Source organism: Cnephaeus nilssonii, assembly GCF_951640355.1.
Source record: "Cnephaeus nilssonii genome assembly, chromosome: 3".
NCBI classification, from domain to species: Eukaryota; Metazoa; Chordata; class Mammalia; order Chiroptera; family Vespertilionidae; genus Cnephaeus; species Cnephaeus nilssonii.
In genome coordinates this window covers 32,480,335-32,503,034 of record NC_137074.1, presented here as the reverse complement: position 1 = coordinate 32,503,034, position 22,700 = coordinate 32,480,335, and the positions used below count along the sequence as shown (strand labels likewise).

General features: G+C 41.9%; 1 protein-coding gene and 1 pseudogene across 2 annotated transcripts; both read left to right on the top strand.

The window, feature by feature from the left end:
* Positions 1-613: 613 nt before the first annotated feature.
* TNFSF10 (TNF superfamily member 10) lies at positions 614-18,758 on the top strand. The gene is made up of 5 exons (XM_079766587.1): positions 614-851; positions 4,437-4,571; positions 7,788-7,830; positions 14,682-14,786; positions 16,458-18,758. The coding sequence occupies exons 1-5, from the start codon at positions 720-722 to the stop codon at positions 16,895-16,897; spliced, it is 855 nt and encodes a 284-aa protein (XP_079622713.1). The 5' UTR covers positions 614-719; the 3' UTR covers positions 16,898-18,758.
* On the top strand, positions 18,653-19,610 carry LOC307097284 (tubulin alpha-1C chain-like; annotated as a pseudogene). The gene has a single exon. The product of its transcript is annotated as a tubulin alpha-1C chain-like (transcript).
* The last annotated feature ends 3,090 nt before the right edge of the window (positions 19,611-22,700 follow it).

Genomic DNA, 22,700 nt, shown 5'->3' with positions numbered 1-22,700 from the left:
AGTATTTATACATTGCAATCAAAGGAAGGGACGTAGGTGGGTTACATGAAATCCATTGGTGATAGATTAAGGAGGTGGGATAAAGCAAAGTGGGGAAACCTCTGGGATAGGGTAAAAAGTGAAATGATGGACATATGCTTCTTTTACAGAGATGAATACAGGATAGTTTTACATAATTAACAGTTGACAATTAACTTGATAATAATAACAATGAGGGAACCGTCCTGGTGCCATTTGTTGTGCCTTGAGGGGTCCTGAGAAAAGGGAACTTACAAGTTACCCATACATTTAGCAGATATGTTATCTTAGAGGCAAAAAGACAAATGGGTTTAGTAAAGATCTAAGTTGATCTTGGTCAGGGAAAATACTGGCCTGGGACATGACTACCCACTATAACCTGTTTGTAGTTAAATATTTAATTTTCAGACCATCTTTTGTGGTTATTTTAGGTCTCTTGAGTTTGCAAGACTGCCATGCAGGCCTCCCCTGAGCTTGTCAGGTTAGCATGTGGCCCCTCTCGTCCACAGTATATTCAGTATATTCAAAGCATATCCCCTGGCTGCCGAGCAAGTTGTTTCTTCTCACTGCCCCAGCAAGTTTTAGTTTCGTTTTCTTTTCACCCGCCAAAGCACTGAAGAGCTCCACCCAGATCTTGTTTTGTCTATTTGCAGGGCAACCCCGAGTAAGTTGGCTGCCTTGTGGCTTGCTCCTGACAGACCATGACTGCAATAATGGCCCCAGAGAAGTCCAGTCCCGGGCTGAGGTGCTGGCTGATCCTGACCTTCACCGTGTTCCTGCAATGTGTCTGCGTGGCCATGGCTTACTTGTATTTCACCAGTGAGATGCGGCAGGTCAGTACAATGCCTATGGATTCACAGCAGCTGTCAGCACCCTAATGTTAACTGCCTCTCCTTTGCCTCTCTGCTTGCTCCTCTTTGAAAACTTGACAGTGAATGTTTCCTTTCTCTGCCTGAGAGGTATTTTGGTTTTAGATCTGTTGCATTTGTGTGTTGATAATAGTGAGACTATAAAGGACTAGCATTCTGCCTATTCCTTGGCCACAGGCATGTAATGGGGAAAGTCTGTAATACAGTGGTTATCAGCTGAGCTCACATTTTACTGCTCATCCGAAAATAATTGAAAATAAAACTGCCATTCTATGCCTGTGGATGGTTCAGGTACAAATCCAGGTGCATTTGACAGAGAGAAAAAACAAACAAACAAACAGTGCATTTCTCAACTATATAAAACATTTGGAACTATAAATTCAAAATTGATAAAAATAAACCAGCTCAACTTCTTAGCTTCGTATATATTCTTTGACTAATTGTATATTATCAAAGCCTGTGAGTTGGAAGGAAATGTAAACACCCACATTTTATAGATGAGACTAGAGACCAGGATGGGTTACAGAAAATGATTGTCAGAGACTAATGTCTGGGCAGCAGAGAGGGTCAGTACTGCCACCTCAGAATCTCTGAGCCAGCCGGCAAAGGAGTCTACCATGCTGACTCAAGCCCTGCCACGGATACTGGTTGGTCCTTGCCTAGACGATGCCACCAACCGCAGTCAGGCAAACCCATTTCACAGAACCAAGGGCTTCTGGGACAGAAGAGCAGGCTCCTACTGCACAGATGATTAGCAAGAGGAAAGCCCAAGCCTGAGATGGAGATCTGAATATCATGAGGTGGAAAGGAGGTGTCATCATTCATTTTTGAAAATGCTATGCATTTTCCCATGAGTCCAGTTAGCAGCATTGAACAAGGTCTGTAGAAACACGTGGGGATGGGGTGGGTGGTAGGGGTTTTCCTTCTGGGTTTCTGGTCTCAGAACTTTATTATTTATGCATAAAAATAACTAGAAGGAAAAAACACCAAAATGTTGGCCATTGTGATCTCTGGATGGTAGGATTGTGGTAGGGTGCTTTTTCCTCTTTTATTTTTTTACATTTTATAAATTTTCTACAGTGAATGTCATAAAAATATCTATGCTATCTATACAACCACTTTCACACAGACTTAAAGAACATGACATTTTTACAGAGTCTTAAGAGAAAACAACCATACACAAAACTGCCCCTACACAGTTTGATCTCAACCCTGTAAACAAAAGAGAGATTATGAAAAGTTTAACTAGGAGGTGGGGTTCAGTGGTTTGGGTGGGGCTTTTGTTTTGTTCTGCTTTGCTTTTAGAAAAGTGTTCCTTACTTCTCTATATTTTCTAGGTTGCCTGTGTGTCCTCAATGTCCCTAGGCCTCATTGAATTTGAGGTAACAATAGCACCACATTCGCTTGTCAACCTCCCTGCCATGGATACCTAGGACCTTCCTCAATTTTCCAGGTTCTCCCTCCCAAACAAAGTTTTTCTGAAAAATTTCCAGAGGCTGTTCAGAGGCACTAGTCAGCAGTGAACTCTGCTCTGGCCCCTGCTCTGTATCCACCCATCTTCAACTCCACTTCCTTTTAGAGATAACATTTCCTGCTCCTCAGCAGCTCTCAGCTCATCCTTTCCCTGCCCCTGCCCCATGCTCTGCAGCTTCCAACAAGAGTTGAAATTGCTCTCTCCCTTCTGTGTCACATACATCTTTTATCCCAACAAGTCAATAGAAGTTTGTGAGCCTTTTTTTTGTTGTTGTTTGTTTGTTTTGTTTTTAGTTTCATCAGGGCAGTGCCTAGAAAAGTTCTTATATTTCTAAACCACATGCGATTGAGTTTCTTCTTTGGAAAGGCTTTTCAGCTTCCACTGAAATTGCAGATGCAAATACACTGAGTGGCCGGATTATTATGATCTCTGGATGCATAATAATCTGGCCACTCAGTGTATATCCTATATGATAAAAGGCTAATATGCAAATTGTCCCCTCGACCAGGAGTTTGACCAGCAGGTAGGCCGGCCAACTGTCCATGTCCCCTCCCCCTGGCCAGGCTGGCTGGACCCCACCCATGCACAAATTCATGCACCGGGCCTCTAATATATACTGAGTGGCCAGGTTATTATGCATTCAGAGATCATAATAATCTGGCCACTCAGTGTAGACGTCTACAATAGAAAAGTACGGGGTGAGCAGGGGCAAAGAAGCATCTAATTCCATTGTCAGCTCAGGGGGCCCCGGTGGTCACTTCCACGACATTGACCAGAAGAATGTTTTCCTCTTGTAATTAAATGAAGAAAGAAAATAAACATTTAAAAGCAAATGAATGCCCAATGCCAGAGTGTGTGGAGGAGTGAACTAACTCAGGTTTATGTTTTTGCACTTGAGGGAACTTGGTCAAATGTTCACAGAGTACTTGGCTGAGTACAGGACTGCATGACTCTGGCTGGAACCTCTCAGAGACAGTTAAGTCATTTTGGTTTGGAATAAGAGGGTTATCCTTAAGGGTTTTCCTTCCTACATGCTTTGGAATCTTCCTAAGTTCAAGTAGCAGGAAAAAACAAAAAGGCCATTGTACTGCAAAATGACTTATTTTTAACCTCAATAGTTAAAAATAAAGCCAGGCAATGAGACACACACACACAAAACAAAACAAAACAAAACAAAACAAAACCCCAACAACAACAAAAAGAAACACAACAAAACTCTGCAACCTTGTGTGAGTTTCCTGTTTTTGTAAAATCAGTATCAGCCTCAAGTGCTCTGCATGGTTAGGGATTCGTGAATATGTGCATGCTTGTGTGCGAGCGTGTAAGGGCGTCTGTGTTTAACATCAAGCAAGGACTTTGTTGATAAATAGTTATTTGGCACGCTAAATAGTTATTCTCAATCAGGAGGAGGTAGTGAACCTTCAAATCTCTGCAGGTAAATAAATGCCTAGCAAGCGTGGATATTTAATGAGTCAGCTTTCAGTTTTTTAGTGGCGATGGGGTCACACTTGATCATCCAAGGAGAGTAGAAATCACAATAGTCAGAGTCTGCTCAGCCAGCCAAGAAACAGATCAAGAGACAGAACATGAGTTGGACCCCCGAGCGGTTTGGCTACTTTGTTAGTTAGCACCCTTACATTTAAACACATTCTACTGCCCACTTTGTGTCCTAGGTGGGTTGCCACCTTTAGAATGGGATCCACACTGTGTCAGAACTGCACAGCACCTCAAGATCACCACAGTGAACCAGCTCAGATCTCAGAGGAAGAACAGACACAGGAGAGCAGCAGACATTTGTTGAGGGACACACAACTAATTGATGGCAGGGCCAGTCAAGGACATTGTGACTCAGGATGCCTGGCCCACACCTGTGATGTTTCCTCCGTATCCAACAGCTTACTTTTATTCAAAGGACAAAAGACGGCGGGCCTACTTTAATTCCAAGCCATGAGCGTATCCAAGGTGCCAAGAATTCTCCGAATCTCTCATCAGTGTCTGTAGTTTTAACCTCTAAGTGAACAAATGAGCAAACAGCACCTGTGCATAATATTGTGTCATATTCCATCTCGTCCTAGATGCAGGACAAGTACTTCAAAACGAGCATTGCTTGCTTCTTAAAGGAAGATGACACCTCTTGGGACTTCAGTGATGAGAACATGAACAATCCCTGCTGGCAAGTAAAGTGGCAGCTACGACAGTTTGTTAGAAAGGTAGGTGGACTCTCGGGTGATTTCACCAGCTTTTCATAGAAGGTCGGAGGAGAGGGGATGTTTAAGATCGTCACGTCTAGACTGTTCGTTTTGCAAAAGGGGAATCTGAGGCCCAGAGTGCCTACGTGATTTTCCCTAAATTCATAGAACTGCAGAAAGGCAAACAGCACCAAACAGTGGGCCTTCATCAACTTCCGGTCTGTAGTTCATGCCTCTACTCTTAGACAGTCTCCCCATCCAGTCTAATCTTTGTATCTTACATTGTGGAAATGGAGGCACAGGCAGAGCAATGTGCTCAAAGTCGGACAACAATGAAAGTGTGTGTGGCTTTTTATTCAGAATATGAAAGAGGCAATTAATGGTGTTTTATATTCTTCCCACATGTTGATCTCAAAGAGGAAAGAGAAATTGAAGTTGATATCTCAATTTGCAGTTAGCAAATGACAAATTATAGTATTTTCTGTCTATGCAAGTTGCTAAAACAGGATCTCTAGCAGAACCATTATGTAGCTAACAGGTTATTTTATAACTAGAGGCCCAGTGCACGAAATTCGTGCACTGGGGAGGGTGTCCCTCAGCCCAGCTTGCACCCTCTCTAATATGGGACCCCTCGGGGGATGTCCAATTGCAGGTTTAGGCCCGATCCCTGTGAAATCGGGCCTAAACCTGCATTTGGACATCCCTCTCACAATCTGGGACTGCTGGCTCCTAACTGCTCACCTACCTGCCTGATTGCCCCCTAACTGCTCCCTTGCTGGCCTGATTGCCCCCTAACTGCTCCTCTGCGGGCCTGGTTGCCCCCAAATACCCTCCCCTGCTGGCCTGATCACCCCCAAGGCTTTTATTAGTATAGATTGTTACATAATTGTAGTTTCAGCCACGTGACATGTCAAGTTAGGTTTCTTCTCTCGGGTTCTTCCTTCTTGGCAAGAAAGCATTTAGTAATATTTACTTTCAAATTCTTCAGAAAAGTCAGAGGAGGACACAGATATGGAAATACTCTGAAAAGAAGTAAGCGCCAAGATTGTTTAAAAAATCCTGGGGACATTCCCAGCACAGAAGGAGGAAGTGTTTTTCTAGCATGATTGTGAGTCCAGGATGTGGTGCTCAGCCTGGCTTCTCATAGAGCCAGTGTTTTGTTGGCAGTTAGGGATCTGATTTATAAACCTCAACAGTCGTCCCCATAGAGCCCAGGCATCACCCACAATGCTATTGTTTTTTTTTTGTTTTTGTTTTTTTTTTTTGGTTAATCCTCACCTGAGGATATTTTCCCATTGATTTTTAGAGAGTGGAAGGGAGGGGGAGACAGAGAAACTTTGATGTGAGAGAGACACATCAATTGCTTGCCTACTGCACATCCCCCAACCAGGGCTGGGGATTGAGTCTGCAACCCAGGTAGGTGCCCTCCACCGGGATTGAACCCAGGACACTTCAGGCTGAGGGCTGACATTCTATCTACTGAGCCAAACTGGCTAGGGCTTATGATGCTATTTCTATGAGAAATGAAATTATTAGATGTCCACCTGGGAGTCCTGCAAACACCTGCACTGAGTGGCTGCCCTGGAGGTGTGGCCTGGGCAGGGCACCCACTGCATGCATGAGCAGCTGTGACTTCAGCACCCCAAGTGACAGGGACCAGGAAAGGCCCAGGGTTGGGGAAGGGTACTGAGGAATCTAGGAATGGGACTCCACAGACCCTGGGGGTCAGGGGGTGGTAAACTAACAGGTTTGGGGACCGAGAAGGGGGGCTGGACGCTGGTGCTGGAAAGTGGGGAGATAAGAGAAGTGGGGATGGGTTTCCTGCTACTCTTGCTCTCCCTCCCATGCTCATGCCCTGCCCCGCAGCTAGACTAGAGGAAGCTGGGAGGGTCACAGAGGAGTGGGTAAGAGTGCAGGGGAAAAGGATGTCCCATTTTTCCCAGGGACCATTAATTAAACAGACTATTTCCAGTGAACATCCTATACCCATTACATATATCATCTCCTTTAATTCTCACAACAGCTCTATGAGGAAGAAATCATTATCCTTTTCCTCTTTTTTAAAAAACAGATGGAGTTAAAGTTTACATCAGTTAAGTGACTTGAGAAAAATTTCCCAGAGCTAACAATTGACAGGTTTGAATCCAGGCCATCTGACCATACTGTAATTATTATTGTACTTTGTCTCCCACACTGTAGGAATTACCCTCTCTCCTTCCTGCTGATCCTCCTTCTTCCTTTCCTTCTGTTCCAGAATGAGAGAGAGAGAGAGAGAGAGAGAGAGAGAGAGAGAGAATATTGCTGAGGCCACCTCTCACTTTCCCCGCCTGTATTAGTGCCCATTGGACTACAGGCAGTCCCCTGATCACCTGGAGTCAGGGCTTGAGGCAGATGCAGAAGCAGCGAGCTTCTGACTTGGGATGGGAGTACAGGGGGAGGGAGTTTCTGGAAGTTGCCCAATTAACAACAGTGACAGGAAAGGAGGGCAGTGATGGGAAAAAACCCCTGGTGACAGAAGCCAATGGAGGGGAATTTAGAAGCTGTGGATGAGCCAAGACAAGACCTGTTTAATTCATAGAAAGGCTCAGTGTTTGCTCTTTCTTACAGTTTTTTCCCTTACAGTTTTTTCCCACTGGTGAGCACAAAGAGGGTGATGCTAGAGTTTTAGTAAAGGTATGGGAACTTGGTAAAATACTTTTATGTTAAGAATGCCTCGGCCACATTCTCAGAAATGAGAGCAGGACATGGTGTGGTCAGGTCACACCTTGATGAGCTGTGGTTGTCTGTGGGCACCCAGAGAGAGAGGCTTGGGGCTGTCCAATCACTTAAAGCCCCTGGACTCCATTACACAGAGCCCTTTACACACACACACACACACACACACACACACACACACACACCATAGAGGAAATGAGGTGACATGTCCACCACATCCGCCAGCCACAGAGAGGTCTGGGCAGGACTCGGCTGACCTAACGTGGCAGGTGGCTCCTTTCTCCTGTGCTGCTCCGGATGTGGACTGTCAAAGACTTTATCCAGAAACAGAAGTTTCCCACACAGAGGACCATTCTTTGATCACCACGTGGGGATGGCTGCTTCAATATTCACCCTGCTTCCTAGGTTGTCATCTTACATAGAAATGTCCTGTTAGACGTCAGTAAAAAGAGCCATAGACATTCTATAGTCAGTTTTAAATTTTTAGGGAAATTAACAACCTTTATTCAATACTGTTTGCAGATAAGTTTGGGAACCTATGCGGAAACCATTTCTACAGTTCCAGGTAGTATTTTTATTTTAACTTTCTACTCTCCACTTCATGGCAGGGTGAAGGCCTCTCCATCCTCTTCCTTTCTGCTCCATTCACACATCCTACCTCTGCTCAGCTGCTCAGCATTTCAAGCTACTTGATTCTGTTTCCCTTTTTGCATTGAGAGCTACAAAGCTCAGAACCAACCCTGTGGCCCACCTATGGCCAGAACTTTTTTTTCAGCTGAATCTTATTGGATTTTCCTTTCCCCTCAATTTCTTTAATTATTTATTTTTTAACCTTCTAATGTGTTGTAAATAAGCCATATAAATCCTTTCTAGAACTGGCTGAAAGTAAGATAAATAAGGGCCCCACGTTACCCATCCCCTCTGCTTCTGACCACCACAGGCATTCTATGCCTTTCCTTATACAGAAACGCCTCACTCCCTCATCCCTTCCCAACCATCCCTCCTACCCACCCACAATTCTCATCTTATGGCCACAGCCATCTCTCTTCCTGTTCATGATCAGCAGGCTTCTCTTGACCACACTCCCTGCAGTGCTGTTGCCCAGGCTGGCTTCTTTTGTCTCTGGCTGTTCATATAACGGGCTCCTTCTCATTCTCCATCCCCATCACCTAATTGTCAGACCTTCCCTGGCCACCTTTCTAAGTAAGTTCCCTGCACCCTGTTATCTCTATCACACTTACCTTGTTCATTTATATATATATATATATATATATATATATATATATATATATATATATAATCTCTATGTCTGATTCCTTACTAGGTCAGAGATTCACAAAGACAGAACATGTGTCTGTTTCTCCCACCTCTCTATACTCAGCACCTAACACTGTGCCTCAAACCTAGTAAGTCCCTGCCCTTGTCTGTACCATCTTCAGTGTGTGTGTGTGTGTGTGTGTGTCTGTGTGTGTGTATTTTGATTGAAACAAAATTCACATAACAAACAATTAACCATTACTGAGCACAATTCAGTGGTAGTGAGTGCATTTACAATGTTGTGCCAACACCATCTCTTTCTATATAGAAGGTTCTTTTTAAAAAATATACTTTTATTGTTGAAAGTATTACAGATGTCTTCCATTTCTCCCCTTTGCCCACCTCCACTCAGCTCCCACCCCAACTCAGGCCTTCACCTCACTGTTGTCTGTGTCCATGGGCTTTGCATATATGCATATAAGTTGTGTGTGTGTGTGTGTGTGTGTGTGTGTGTGTGTGTGTGTGTGTGTGTTTTGATTGAGATGAAATTCACATAGCAAACAACAATTTACAGAGCAGAATTAAGCTCAGCCGGTGTGGCTCAGTGGTTGAGCATCGACCTATGAACCAGGGGGCCATGGTTTGATTCCTGGTCAGGGCACATGCCTGGGTTTCAGGCTTGATCCCCAGTGTGGGGCATGCAGGAGGCAGCAGATCAATGATTCTCTCTCATTGTAGATGTTTCTATCTCTCTCCTCCTCTTCCTTCCTCTCTGAAATCAATGAAAATATATTATAAATAATAAACAAAATCAGAAATGAAAGAGGTGAAATAACAACAGACCCCGCTGAGATACAAAGGATTGTTACAAAATACTACGAACAACTCTATTCCAACAAACTGGACAATCTGGAGGAAATGGACATATTCCTAGAAAAATATAACCTTCCAAAAATCAATCAAGAAGAATCTAAACAGCTCAATAGGCCAATAACTATGGACGAAATTGAAGCAGTCATCAAAAAGCTTCCAGCAAACAAAAGCCCGGGGCCTGATGGCTTCACAGGAGAGTTTTACCAAACATTCAAGGAAGAACTAAAACCTATCCTCCTCAGACTATTCCAAAAAATTCAAGTGGAAGGAACACTTCCAAGCTCCTTCTATGAAGCCAGCATCACCCTAATACCAAAACCAGATAAAGACAACACAATGAAAGAGAATTACAGACCAATATCCCTCATGAACATAGATGCCAAAATCCTCAACAAAATTCTAGCAAATCGGCTCCAGCAGTACATCAGAAAGATCATACACCATGATCAAGTAGGATTTATCCCAGGAATGCAAGGATGGTACAATATCCGCAAATCAATAAACGTGATACATCACATAAACAAATTGAAAGATAAAAATCACATAGTCATATCAATTGATGCAGAAAAAGCATTTGACAAAATCCAACACCCTTTCTTGATAAAAGCTCTCAACAAGGTGGGAATAGATGGCTCATACCTCAACATAATAAAAGCTATATATGATAAACCCACAGCAAACATCATACTCAATGGACAAAAACTAAAGACGTTTCCCCTAAGAACAGGAACAAGACAGGGATGCCCACTCTCACCACTCCTGTTTGACATAGTACTGGAAGTATTAGCCATTGCAATTAGACAAGAAGAAGAAATAAAAGGCATCCAGATTGGAAAAGAACAAGTAAAGCTGTCTTTATTTGCAGACGACATGATATTGTACATAAAAAATCCGAAAGACTCCGTCAAAAAACTCATAGACTTAATAAATGAATTCGGCAATGTAGCAGGATACAAAATTAACGCCAAGAAATCTATGGCCTTTCTATACACCAATAGTGAACTTACAGACAGAGAGACTAAAAAGGCAATCCCATTTACCATCGCGCCAAAAAAATTAAGATACCTAGGAATAAACTTAACTAAGGAGGTAAAAGACCTATACACGGAAAACTACAGGACACTGAAAAAAGAGATAGAGGAAGACGTAAACAGATGGAAGAACATACCATGTTCATGGATTGGTAGAATCAACATCATTAAAATGTCCATACTACCCAAAGCAATCTATAGATTCAATGCACTCCCCATTAAAATACCAACAGCATATTTCACAGACCTTGAAAGAACTCTCCAAAAATTCATCTGGAATAAAAAAAGACCCCGAATAGCCACAGCAATCCTGAGAAAGAAGAATAAAGTAGGAGGGATCTCAATACCAGATTTCAAGCTGTATTACAAAGCCACTGTTCTCAAAACAGCCTGGTACTGGCACAAGAACAGACATATAGATCAATGGAACAGAATAGAGAATCCAGATATTGACCCAAACCACTATGCTCAATTAATATTTGACAAAGGAGGCATGAACATACAATGGAATAAAGACAGTCTCTTCAATAAATGGTGTTGGGAAAATTGGACAGATACATGCAAAAAAATGAAGCTTGATCACCAACTTACGCCATACACAAAAATAAACTCAAAATGGATACAGGAATTAAACATAAGACGGGAAACCATAAAAATACTAGAGCAATCCACAGGCAGCAAAATGTCAGACATATGCCAAAAGAAATTCTTCACTGACACTGCCCCTAGGGCAATGGAAGCTAAAGAGAAAATTAACAAATGGGACTACATCAAAATAAAAAGCTTTTTCACAGCAAAAGAAACCATCAACAAAACAACAAGAAGGCCCACTGCATGGGAGAACATATTTGCAAATGGCATCACTGATAAAGGTTTAATCTCCAACATCTACAGGCAGCTTATACAACTTAATAAAAGGAAGATAAATGATCCAATAAAAAAATGGGCAACAGACCTAAATAGAATCTTTTCAAAAGAAGACAGAAGGAAGGCCAAGAGACACATGAAAACATGCTCAACGTCACTAATTATCCGAGAGATGCAAATCAAAACAACAATGCGGTACCATCTCACACCTGTCAGAATGGCTATCATCAACAAATCAACAAACGACAAGTGCTGGCGAGGATGCGGAGAAAAAGGAACCCTCGTGCACTGCTGGTGGGATTGCAGACTGGTGCAGCCACTGTGGAGAACAGTATGGAGTTTCCTCAAAAAACTGAAAATGGAACTCCCATTTGACCCAGTAATCCCACTCCTGGGAATATATCCGAAGAAACTAGAAACACCAATTAGAAAGGATATATGCACCCCTATGTTCATAGCAGCGCAATTCACCATAGCTAAGATTTGGAAACAGCCTAGGTGCCCGTCAGCAGATGACTGGATCAGAAAACTGTGGTACATCTACACAATGGAATACTATGCTGCCATAAAAAAGAAGGAATTCTCATCATTTGCAGCAACCTGGGAGGAATTGGAGAACATTATGTTAAGTGAAATAAGTCAGTCAATGAAAGAAAAATACCACATGACCTCACTCATTTATGGATAATAAAGAACATTATAAACTTGAACAAAAAGATAGATACAGAGACAGTAAAGCATCAAACAGACTGTCAAATTACAAGGGGAAGGTTAGGGAGAGGTGGGGGAGATAAGAGATCAATCAAAGAACTTGTATGCATGCATATAAGCATAACCAATGGATGCAAAACTCTGGGGGGGTGGGGGCATATATGGGAGTGGGGTGTGGGGAGGGCAATGGTAAGATATGTACACATATAATACCTTAATAAAAAAATTGGAAAAAAAATAAATAAAATAAATAAATAAATAAAAATAATAATAAAATAAAAAAAAAAAAAGAAAATATATTATAAATAAATAAATAAATAAATAAATAAATAAATAAATAAATAAAAAAAATAAAGAGCACAATTCAGTGGTAGTTAGTGCATGCACAATGTTGTACCAACACCATCTCTCTCTACATAGAAGGTTCTCCATACATATATTTTGATTGAATAAATACGTAAAAAAATTACTGGAGTAAATTGACTACTTTTTTGCACCTGGTTCCCTATAGCCCCATTTTCCCATATTAATCGCCATGCAGGCCTGAGTACATATACTGGAGCACATCAACCTGGCAGAGAGGGCAAGACCTTGTCCCAGGGTCCAAGCATCTGATCATTTCCCCAAAGGCAAAAGTGGTAGTGAGAGTGTTGAGCACCCCAACTCTTGTGATGAGGGACAGCAGATCCATCATCTACAGTAGATGCATGTACTATATTCAGTATTGGAAGAGAAATATTATATTTTACTCATCCCAATAAGGGATAGAAATCAGGTACTTCTCAGTATTCCAAGACATATCCATGACACTCAAATATACATATTTGCAAGTTTCCTTCCTGGGATGTGTTTGCTATAGCCAGTTGGAAATTTCCTCTCTTTAGAATTTGCTTTCAAAGCTTGGCTTTCCCATATCCTTTCAATGACTTCAAATGCAAGATATCTATAATTGGATTTTGTTATTGAATACTTAAAAACAAAGTGGTGAGGTCTAGGACAGGCAAAGCATTATGAATTATTTAACAAGGGAGGTTATAAGTAAATGGACACATCAACCTTGAAAGATGAGAATAATATATCAATGACTATGCATCTCCATGCCATGCTTGGTCTTCAGTGCCATATAGATGCCCACCCATCCTGAATAAGCAACAAGTAATACAAAATTAGAAGAAATGAGAAGAGATTCTAATGTCCCATTCATTTTCCCCTATGGAATTTTATCACCTCTTAGTTTCCTCTTCTACTGGCCTAGATTAAGGCTTACTGTTCTCAGTCCTGGTATAATAGTCTGATTAACTTGCCAGTCTCCAGCCCTCTCATCTTCTATCCATCCAACCTCACTCTGAGAGATAGATTAGCCTAAAGCACAAAACATATCTCTTCACTTCCCTGACCAAAACCTTTCAGAGTTTTCCCACACCCTATAAAATCCAAATCTCTTAGTCTGACATTCACATCCTCTGTACTTTGGCTCATCATTCAAACGTGAAACTGAATTCCTCTCATGCCTTTGTCCCAGGAATGCTGTGTGCACCCTGCGTTGAGCCTCTTCCCATTCTATGGGACCCCAAGCCAGCCCATCTTCACCCTGTTCAGATCATCACCCTTGCACTTTCTTGGGCCTATTTGCTTATAATTCTTTTTTCTTGTCCCTGGAAGAGTGCCTGTCATAGACACGATGGGCACTTTGGTTTGTTTAAGTGAATGGAAGGGGCCTTAGCACAAACACTCCCCTGGCCTCAGCTTCCCAATAAGTAGGAATCTTTCCCTCTGAATAGCCATCACCCTTTATTTCCTTTTCTAACAGATAAATTTTCACTTTCTAATTCATATCTTCCCCCAAAGACTGTTTAAGTCCCTTAAGGACTCAGCCAGTGTAATCAGTGATTAATCTTTGCTGCCTCTGTAGGGCCTAGTGCAGTGCCTTGTGTTTTAAAAACCAATGTACGCACGCTTGGGAAGTTCAAACTGATTTTTTAAGAGTTGTTTGTTCAATCTGTAAATTTTTAAGTACTTGGATGCTGGTCAATAAGTCATTTGTTTGTTAAAATGTAGTGAATCCGTGATTTAGATGCTCAGGTACTGATTATCGTGATCAGTATGTCAATCCGTGTTCCTTTGGGGAGGTCAGGGGAGAGGAGGGGAATGACTGTTAGATGCCAGCTTATAGCATCTATGGACAATGGTTACCACTGCTACTCCTTTAAGAATCACTAGTAGCTAGCACATAGGAAAAAATAGAGATGATGAAATTGGTATCATTCTATATATAACTCAAAATGGAAACTTGCCAATACCTGGTCATTTGTGCACTTTAAATGACTCAGCACGATATTACTGCAGGTCCACAGTTTTTTGTTTGTTTGTTTGTTTGGGTATTTTTAGAAAGGGCCGTAACCTTCCTTTTGTTATATTCACCGTAATGACTTCTGAGATGCTGATAAATTATAACCCACGTTACTGCTTATTCTTCCCATCTAAAGTACTTTGCAAGTTAAACATAACTTGAAGTACACTGATCATCACAGTGAACTGTAGGCTGTTTTTATGAAAAGCCATATGATCAACTTTGGAAGCCCAGTGTGCTCACAGGGCCTGATTGACAACAGCTGTGAGCTGCAATATGAGAGGTAGTTGGACAAGTGCTGATGATATGTTGTCATTTCTCTTTTAGAAAAGCAACAAGATGGTCCTCCGCTAGTGACTAGAAAAGGACTTCAGAGAGTAGCAGCTCACCTAACAGGGAAAACTCAGAGCATGGCCGCACTCCCAGTTTCAAGTAAGAGAAACAACAAATATATGGTTTCAAAGGAAGGCAATGGAAGACTATGTCCCAAATAATGTATTCTTTTAACTTGTACCTAAAATGTGTATATAGCTATCTACAAAATGCTCAGCAGGAATCAGATCTCAGATTGACTCTTTTCAGAAGCAAGATGATCAGACAAATAGCAGTAATAGTAATTACTGCCCTAGCATAGCTGGCCTCAAAGAAATGATAACGTTGGAGAATGTCATATTTGAGTTTCCCATGCCCCCATTTTTGCTTTTTTTCTTCTTAAAGTCATTTCTCTTTCTCACTTTGACCAATTTTTTCTCTTCAAAATTCTAAGTCCATCATTTGCTTTCACCATGAGTCACTGAGCATTCTTGTGACATTATATTTGGTTGAACCGTAGGAAGTTGCCAATATTTGACTATTTTTTACTTACAAAAATGTCAGTTTCACATAGTTTAACCAAATAGGTTAAACCTAATTTTTAACTGTCAGAGCAGATGTCCACAGAGTGCTGTAGTTAAGTGTGCTGGTCTTATAGTCTAAATACCCACTTTGGAATCCCAGCCCTCCTTACCCAGACATATGTTTTGAGCAAATTACTTAACCAAACTAAGCTTCAGTTGCTTATACAAAATAGAGATAATCTTTAAACAAAGTAGAGATAATCTTTCCTTCATAAAAGAGTAACACATGCAAAATGCCTGGTGTATTGTAAGTACTCATTAAGAAGTCCCTTTTATTATTGGGAAAGGTTTTGTCCCAAGTTAAAGAAATTTCAGGCAGTTAATGGATGAAAGCATTATTGGGGTGTTTTGAGAGGTTTGTTTATTGTTCTTTTTTTTTTCTAGGTAGTTGCCTTGCTATCATATTCCTGGACTTGTGTTTTGTAAATAATTAACATGTTTTGCATACGAGTGAGATCATTATTCCAACATTAGTGTTTACTGCTCATCAACCAATGTGATAGTTATTTTAAACTCTTGAAAAACCTAAATTTCATATCATTCATGGAGATGAGCCCAAAGTTTAAATGAATATCATATTTTTCAGGACCCCTTTTCATTCAGTCTCTAGGACTTAAAAGTCCAAAGATCCGGAGCTCTTTAAATCTGGGATCTCTTTGCCAAACCTGTGCTCTGTCTAATTGTAGACTAGAGATGCCTTCAGTTGGGAGGGTGCCTTTGACTGCTGAGAAAGACCAAGGAGGGAATCCAAAGTGATCCAAAGGAATAGCAAGAAGTTCTGAGCTCCAGGCTTAAGAAGTAGATACGTTTCTTTTGGTTTCCCTATATACTGTTCATTTGAGCTCACCAGCACAGGAGAGAGGTAGGGGCTCGGGACAGAAGTTCTGCCCAGGAAAAAGATTGCCGTCTGAGCGAATCATCCCCTGTGCTGCTATTCAGAGATAAGTGTGGCCGATGTGGCATGAGTGGCAGAGGAGGTACAGAAAAATAAGGCACTCCTAACAGGCCACAACAATACAGAAGCCTTCAGATTTCGCTATGACTAGAATTTAGAATCCTTTTAAGATTAGAGGAGCAAGAAGTTTTATATTTGATTGAAATCCTTTGCAGTACCCACCAAAAATAGGCTAGCAACAGCTGTTGGAAGCACCTTGCTTTGCTACAAACTCCCTTTTGTAAACTTTCTTTCTCTCTAACCTTCCTCCAGACTCCAGGGATGAAAACATTTTGGGCCATAAAATAACCTGCTGGGAGTCATCAAGAAGAGGACATTCATTCTTGAGTAATTTTCACCTGAGGAAAGGAGAGTTAGTTATCCAACAAACGGGTTTTTATTATATCTATTCCCAAACATACTTTCGATTTCTGGAACCTGAGGATGATTCAACAGTAGGGAACAGAAGGAAAAACAAACAAATGGTACAATATATTTACAAGTTCACAGCCTATGCTGAACCTATACTGCTGATGAAAAGTGCTAGGAATAGTTGTTGGTCTAAAGATTCACAATATGGACTCTATTCCATCTATCAAGGTGGAATATATGAGCTTCAAGAAAATGACAGAATTTTTGTATCTGTAACGAATGTGCAATTGGTTGACATGGACGAACGAGCCAGTTATTTTGGGGCCTTTTTAATTGGCTAGATGATCTGCACACACACTATATATATCATATGTACACACACTGAGTGGCCAGATTATTATGACCACCTGACGTTTGTAGGCAAATTAGCCGTACACTGCATCGTATGGGATATGGAAGCCAAAGGCCTGTTCGAACACCTTTGCTGTCTGCAGTTACCAAGATAAAACGTCTCCAATTCGCACAGGAACACAAGGATTGAACAGTCGAGCATTGGAAAGAAGTCATGAGGTCTGATGAATCATGTTTCCAGTTGCATCATGCAGATGGCAGAGTGAGAATTTCGTGGAAACAGCATGAAAGCATGCACCCCACATGCATGAGTACAACGCTTTAAGCTGGTGGGGGCAGTGTTATGGTTTGGGGCATGTTTTCCTGGCATGATTTGGGCCCTTTAATTCATGTGGAACAACGTCTGAATAGCACAACATACCTAAGCATCGTTGTTGATCAAGTTCATCCTATCATGTTGATGGCGTATTCCAATGGAGATGGCTTCTTCCAACAAGACAATGCACCATGCCACAGTGCTTGTATTGTGCAGGAGTGGTTCCAAGAACATGAGGGAGACTTTACCTTGCTTAGGTGGCCCCCAAAATCACCAGATCTCCATCCAATTGAGCATTTGTGGGATGAAGTTAAAAGAGCCATCAAACAGCTGGTTCCACAACCATCAGATCTCACAGAACTGGACAGTGCTCTTCATCAGGCATGGTGTCAGATTCCTCGAATCACCTTTCAGCATCTCGTGGAGTCAATGCCAAGAAGAATCACCACAGTATTGAAGCCAAAAGGTGGCCCAACAAAGTACTGATGGGGTGGTCATAATAATCTGGCCATTCAGTGTATATCCATCTATTTATCTATCTATCTATCGGTAGATAGATACATAGATAGATAGATAGATAGATAGATAGATAGATAGATATACACTGAGTGGCCAGATTATTATGATCTCTGAACACATAATAATCTGGCCACTCAGTGTATATTCTATATAATAAAAGGCGAATATGCAAATTGTCCCCTCAACCAGGAGTTCAACCAGCAGGCAGGCTGGCCAACTGCCCATGTCCCCTCCCCCTGGCCAGGCTGGCTGGACCCCATACATGCACAAATTTATGCACTGGGCCTCTAATATATATATATATGTGTGTGTGTGTGTGTGTGTGTGTGTGTGTGTGTGTGTGTGTGTGTAGGTATATATATATATATATATATATATATATATATATATATATATACTAAGTGGCCAGATTATTATGCATTCAAATATCATAATAATCTGGCCACTCAGTGTATATATATCAAACGATTGCTTCCTCACACACCCAGACCAGAGATCAAACCCAAAACCTATTATGTTCCCTGACTGGGAATTGAACCTGCAACCTTTTTGATAAGCCAGAAGATGCTCTAACCAACGAAGCCATCCAACCAGGGAAACACATTACCCTAACCTGAGGATATTTTTCCATTGATTTTTTTTTAGAGAGAGTATGGGGCGGGGGAGACAGAGAGCGAGAGAAACATCAATGTGAGAGAGACACATGGATTGGTTGCCTCTCACATGCACCCCATCCAGGCCAGGGATCAAACCCACAACCGAGGCAGCTGCAAAGTAGCAACCCTGCATGAGTGTATTTCCATCCACATTGACCAGGCTAGTGTCCAGATCAGCAATGCCTTCTGGGAGCTCTACCACCTGGAACATAACATCCAGCCTGATGACCAGATGCCAAGCGACATGACCACTGGGGAGTGGGAGGGAGATAACTTCTTCAACACCTTCTTCAGTGAGAGGCGCTGGCAATCATGTGCCCAGGTCAGTGTTTGAGGACCTAGAACCCACAGTCATTGATGAAGTTTGCACTGGTACCTATTGCCAGCTCTTCCAATCTGAGCAGCTCATCACAGGCAAGGAAGATGCTGCCAATACCTATGCCAATGGATGCTACACCATTGGCAAGGAAATCATCAAACTCGTCTTGGACTGAATTCAGAAACTAACCAGTGCACAGGTCTTCAGGGCTTACTGGTTTTCCACACCTTGGGTGGAGGAACTGGTTCTAGGTTCATCTCCCTGCTGATGGAACATTTCTCTGTCAATTATGGCAAGAAGTCCAAGCTAGAGTTCTCCATCTACCCAGCCACACAGGTTTCCACAGCTATAGTTGAGCCCTACAACTCCATCCTCACCACCCACACTACCTGGGGCTCTGATTGTGCCTTCATGGTTGATAGCGAGGCCATCTACGGCATCCATCATAGAAACCTTGAAATTGAGCGCCCTATTTATACTAACCTGAATAGGTTCATCAGTCAAATTATGTTTTCCATCATTGCTTCCCTGAGATTTGATGGAGCCCTGAATGTTGACCCCACTCTGCTGAGACCTGATTCCAGGTAGCATCTGGGACAGACTAAGTTGTGTGGCTCTAGGACAAGGGACATTTTTCTCTCTCATGCCTGAGCAGTGCAGAGCCCTTCACACAGCCAAACCTTGTTCTGTTTGGGCCCAAAGAACTCTTCTGAACTCACCCTGATTACTCCCTGAAATCCTACCCGACCACAAAGTTTTGTGAGCACTCAACAGGCACAGAGTATCAATCTGGTGAACATCAGTCATCCCTACTCATTGCGAATCTACCTCATGCACTGGAGTATCACCAGATGCTCTTTCAATGTCTGAGCCTAACCAATGGACACAGACAATAGGAGGGGAGGTGGGGGGCTGTGCGGGGGGGGGCAGGAATGGGTGGGGAGAGGTCAATGGGGGGGAAATATGTAAAACTTTCAACAATAAAGAATTTTTTTAAAAGAAATGCTGATACCTGGGCTTCGCCACAGACCTACTGAATCAGAATCTTTGGAGAGGGGCCCAGGAATCCTTTTGTGTTTGTGTTGTAATTTCCCCAAGTGATTCTGTTAGCAGCTAGCTGGGCACATATCCACCGGCAGGCAATTGAAAATCATGAATACAGCTTCTAGAGTTGAGAAAACTAAATTTCAAAAACTCTGATTTATCAATTAAGACCCTGAGAAAACAATGTATCAGGTCACCATTATGGTTAGAAATTCAAAATTACAATTCACATGCAACGTTTCAACTGCATAATTTGTTTAAAAATAGGGATGCCTATATGTTCCATTCTCTGCTTTAGAGATGAAGCTCAAGATACAGGAGGCACCTATGAAGTGGATACCTTAGAATGACAATTTTATGGCCAACTGTTAATTCTTTCCTAAAGGGCATGAGTACTGAATATTGGTTCTTTTTGAAAAGTAAAATCTGAGGCGTTCTGGCCCATTTTTATTGGACTCTGCCCCATGAAACCACCTCGCTTGAAGAATAGAGGAAAAAACTGCTAGTGCAGTTTTATTAGGATGGATCTGGGCAGAGTAAGGAGTTTTTTAAGACATTGACCCTTGAGGAGAGGCTAGCTCAGCAGTTTGAGAGGGGCCTTGGCAGGCTTGAGTAGCATCATGGAAGGCAATCCTTACACATACCTTGAGCTTCCACCAGGTGGCGAGGTTCCCTTATTTTCCTCAAAGCCATTTTCTAACCAAATTCTAAAGCAAAAGTGAAGGAGAGTGGACCATAAGTAACCAGGGCTTCAGACAGAAGGCCTTGGGTCAAATATGTGTACTCACTTAGTTCTTAGGAGCTCCGCCACAGAGGCTGGGGTGTAGGAGGCAGAGATAATTTTAGTAGTTATGGTATAGCCTCTCTGTGTCCCAGACAGTAACACCCACTTTGCATTTCCAATTCCTACTTATTCTTAAAATCCCCTACAAAGTCATAGCTATGTCAAAACTGGAAATGACTAGTTAAAATGAACACATAAGTAGAAAACAGGGTGCAAGCACTTCCTATTTTGAGAAACATCAATGTACAAAACCCTCAAGTCTATGAAACATAAATTTGAGAGATTGCTAAAGGGTCTTTGTTTTAAAAAGAGATCCATCACAGACTGCCTTAAACAGTAAGTTTCCTTTGTGCCTTAATAATTTGATTCAACCTATTAAATTCAATGTTCTCCTGATTGCTTTGTGAACTGAGTTGAAGGTATCTTGGTATCTTCAGGATGAATTGTGACACTGATTTGGTTTCTGTATCATTTGCTTCCCCCTTTTGCAGATTTTTCCCTTCCCTACAAGCTCCTTAAACCATCTGCCAGCAATACGCCTTTTTTTTTTTTTTTTTTTTTTGTCTCCCAGTCTCCTCCAGGAAGGGTCAGATGATGGATGAAGTGAGACGTGACCTGGATTTGGTGCTGTGTGCACTTGGTCAGCCTTCTGGTTGGGAACACCTTTCACTGTTGGGAGATAACAACAATGTGGAAGGGTAGGAGGAACCATCTATTGAACACTTCCTCTATTCTGGATGTCCTTCCGGACAAAGCCATGGTGGCAGGGCCAAGGCAGAGGCAATTAGGGGCAAGCAGGCCAGCAAGGGGGGGGGCAGTTGGGGGGCAACCAGGCCAGCAGGCAGGCGAGCAGTTAGGAGCCAGCAGTCCCAGATTTCGAGAGGGATGTCCCTGCATGGATCAGGCCTAAACTAGCAGTCGGACATCCCCTGAGGGGTCCCTGATTGGAGAAGGTGCAGGCCGGGCTGAGGGGACTCTCCCCTACCCCTCGTTCATGAATTTCGTGCACTGGGCCTCTAGTTTTAAAATAAGCATCATGCATATGACAGCTATTTGCACATTACCTGATATAAGAGCAAGCATGCAAATAATTCTTTTATTTTCTCTTATATCACTGATTTGTAAATTTTGGGTACTCTTTTCTCAACAAGATACCTATACAAGTGTTTGTTTCTCTTAAGATTCTGTTAAGAGTTATTTTCTATAAAATTATATTTCTTCATGACAACAGTGATGTAGTGAAAAAAAAAAAAGAAAGAAAGACTGGACTATAAACCAAACAAAGGGACTCCTAGGCAAGTCAGCAATTTGTCCTCAACCCACTGGTGTATTGGGCAAACAATTCTAGGTCATGTAGTGCTGCCCAACTTATTGCAAGATGTTTAGCATCCTCAGCCTTCAGGCGCTGTGTGCCTGTAGTAATTGCTTACTCCCACCAAGAGTAGGCTTTCATAGTCCTCTTGCCTTATAAATTAAGGATTTTTTTTTCTATTCAAGAGCTCATTTTGGTTGCTATGACAAAACAACACAGACTGTGTAGCTTATAAACAACAGAAACTTATATCTCACAGTTCTGCAAGTTGAAAAGTCCAAGATCAAGGAGCCAACATGGTCAATTTCTTGTGAGGACCCTCTTTCTGGTTCATCTGGTGCCCTCTCTCTGTGTCCTCACATGGTGGAAGGGGCCAGGGGTCTTCTGGAGGACTTGAAGGCACTTAGCCTGTTATAAAGGCTCTGCCCTCATGATTTAAGCACCTCCCAAAAGCCCCACCTCCTAATGCCATCATCTTTGGAGATTAGGATTTCACCGTATGAATTTGGGGGTGGGGGGCGGGGAGTAGCACAAATATTCAGACCATAGCAGCTAGATAGAGGGCCTTGGTGAAAACCCTTAAGGTATGAAACTTATTTTCCTCACTAAGCACATAACTACACCATAAAGTCTTTAGACTTAACATTTGAGATTCAGAGAATTTTGTTTTGTTTGTTTGTATCTTCTCTCATTTTGCTTTATTTCTTTTTTTGTCACAGGTTTTTCTATTCATTAGTCATTTTAAAGAACACAATTTTGGTTCTATTAAGCATTCCAATTGTTTTTTCCCCCCTTTATTGATTAAGGTAATACATATGTGTCCTTATCCCCCCATTGCCCCCC

Bases quoted from the DNA above. Each gene is read 5' to 3' on its own strand.
- TNFSF10 (XM_079766587.1), top strand. From the start codon at position 720: ATGACTGCAATAATGGCCCCAGAGAAGTCCAGTCCCGGGCTGAGGTGC. The intron at 852-4,436 runs GTCAGTACAATG...ATCTCGTCCTAG, and splicing joins TCACCAGTGAGATGCGGCAG to ATGCAGGACAAGTACTTCAA. The intron at 7,831-14,681 runs GTAGTATTTTTA...TTTCTCTTTTAG, and splicing joins AACCATTTCTACAGTTCCAG to AAAAGCAACAAGATGGTCCT.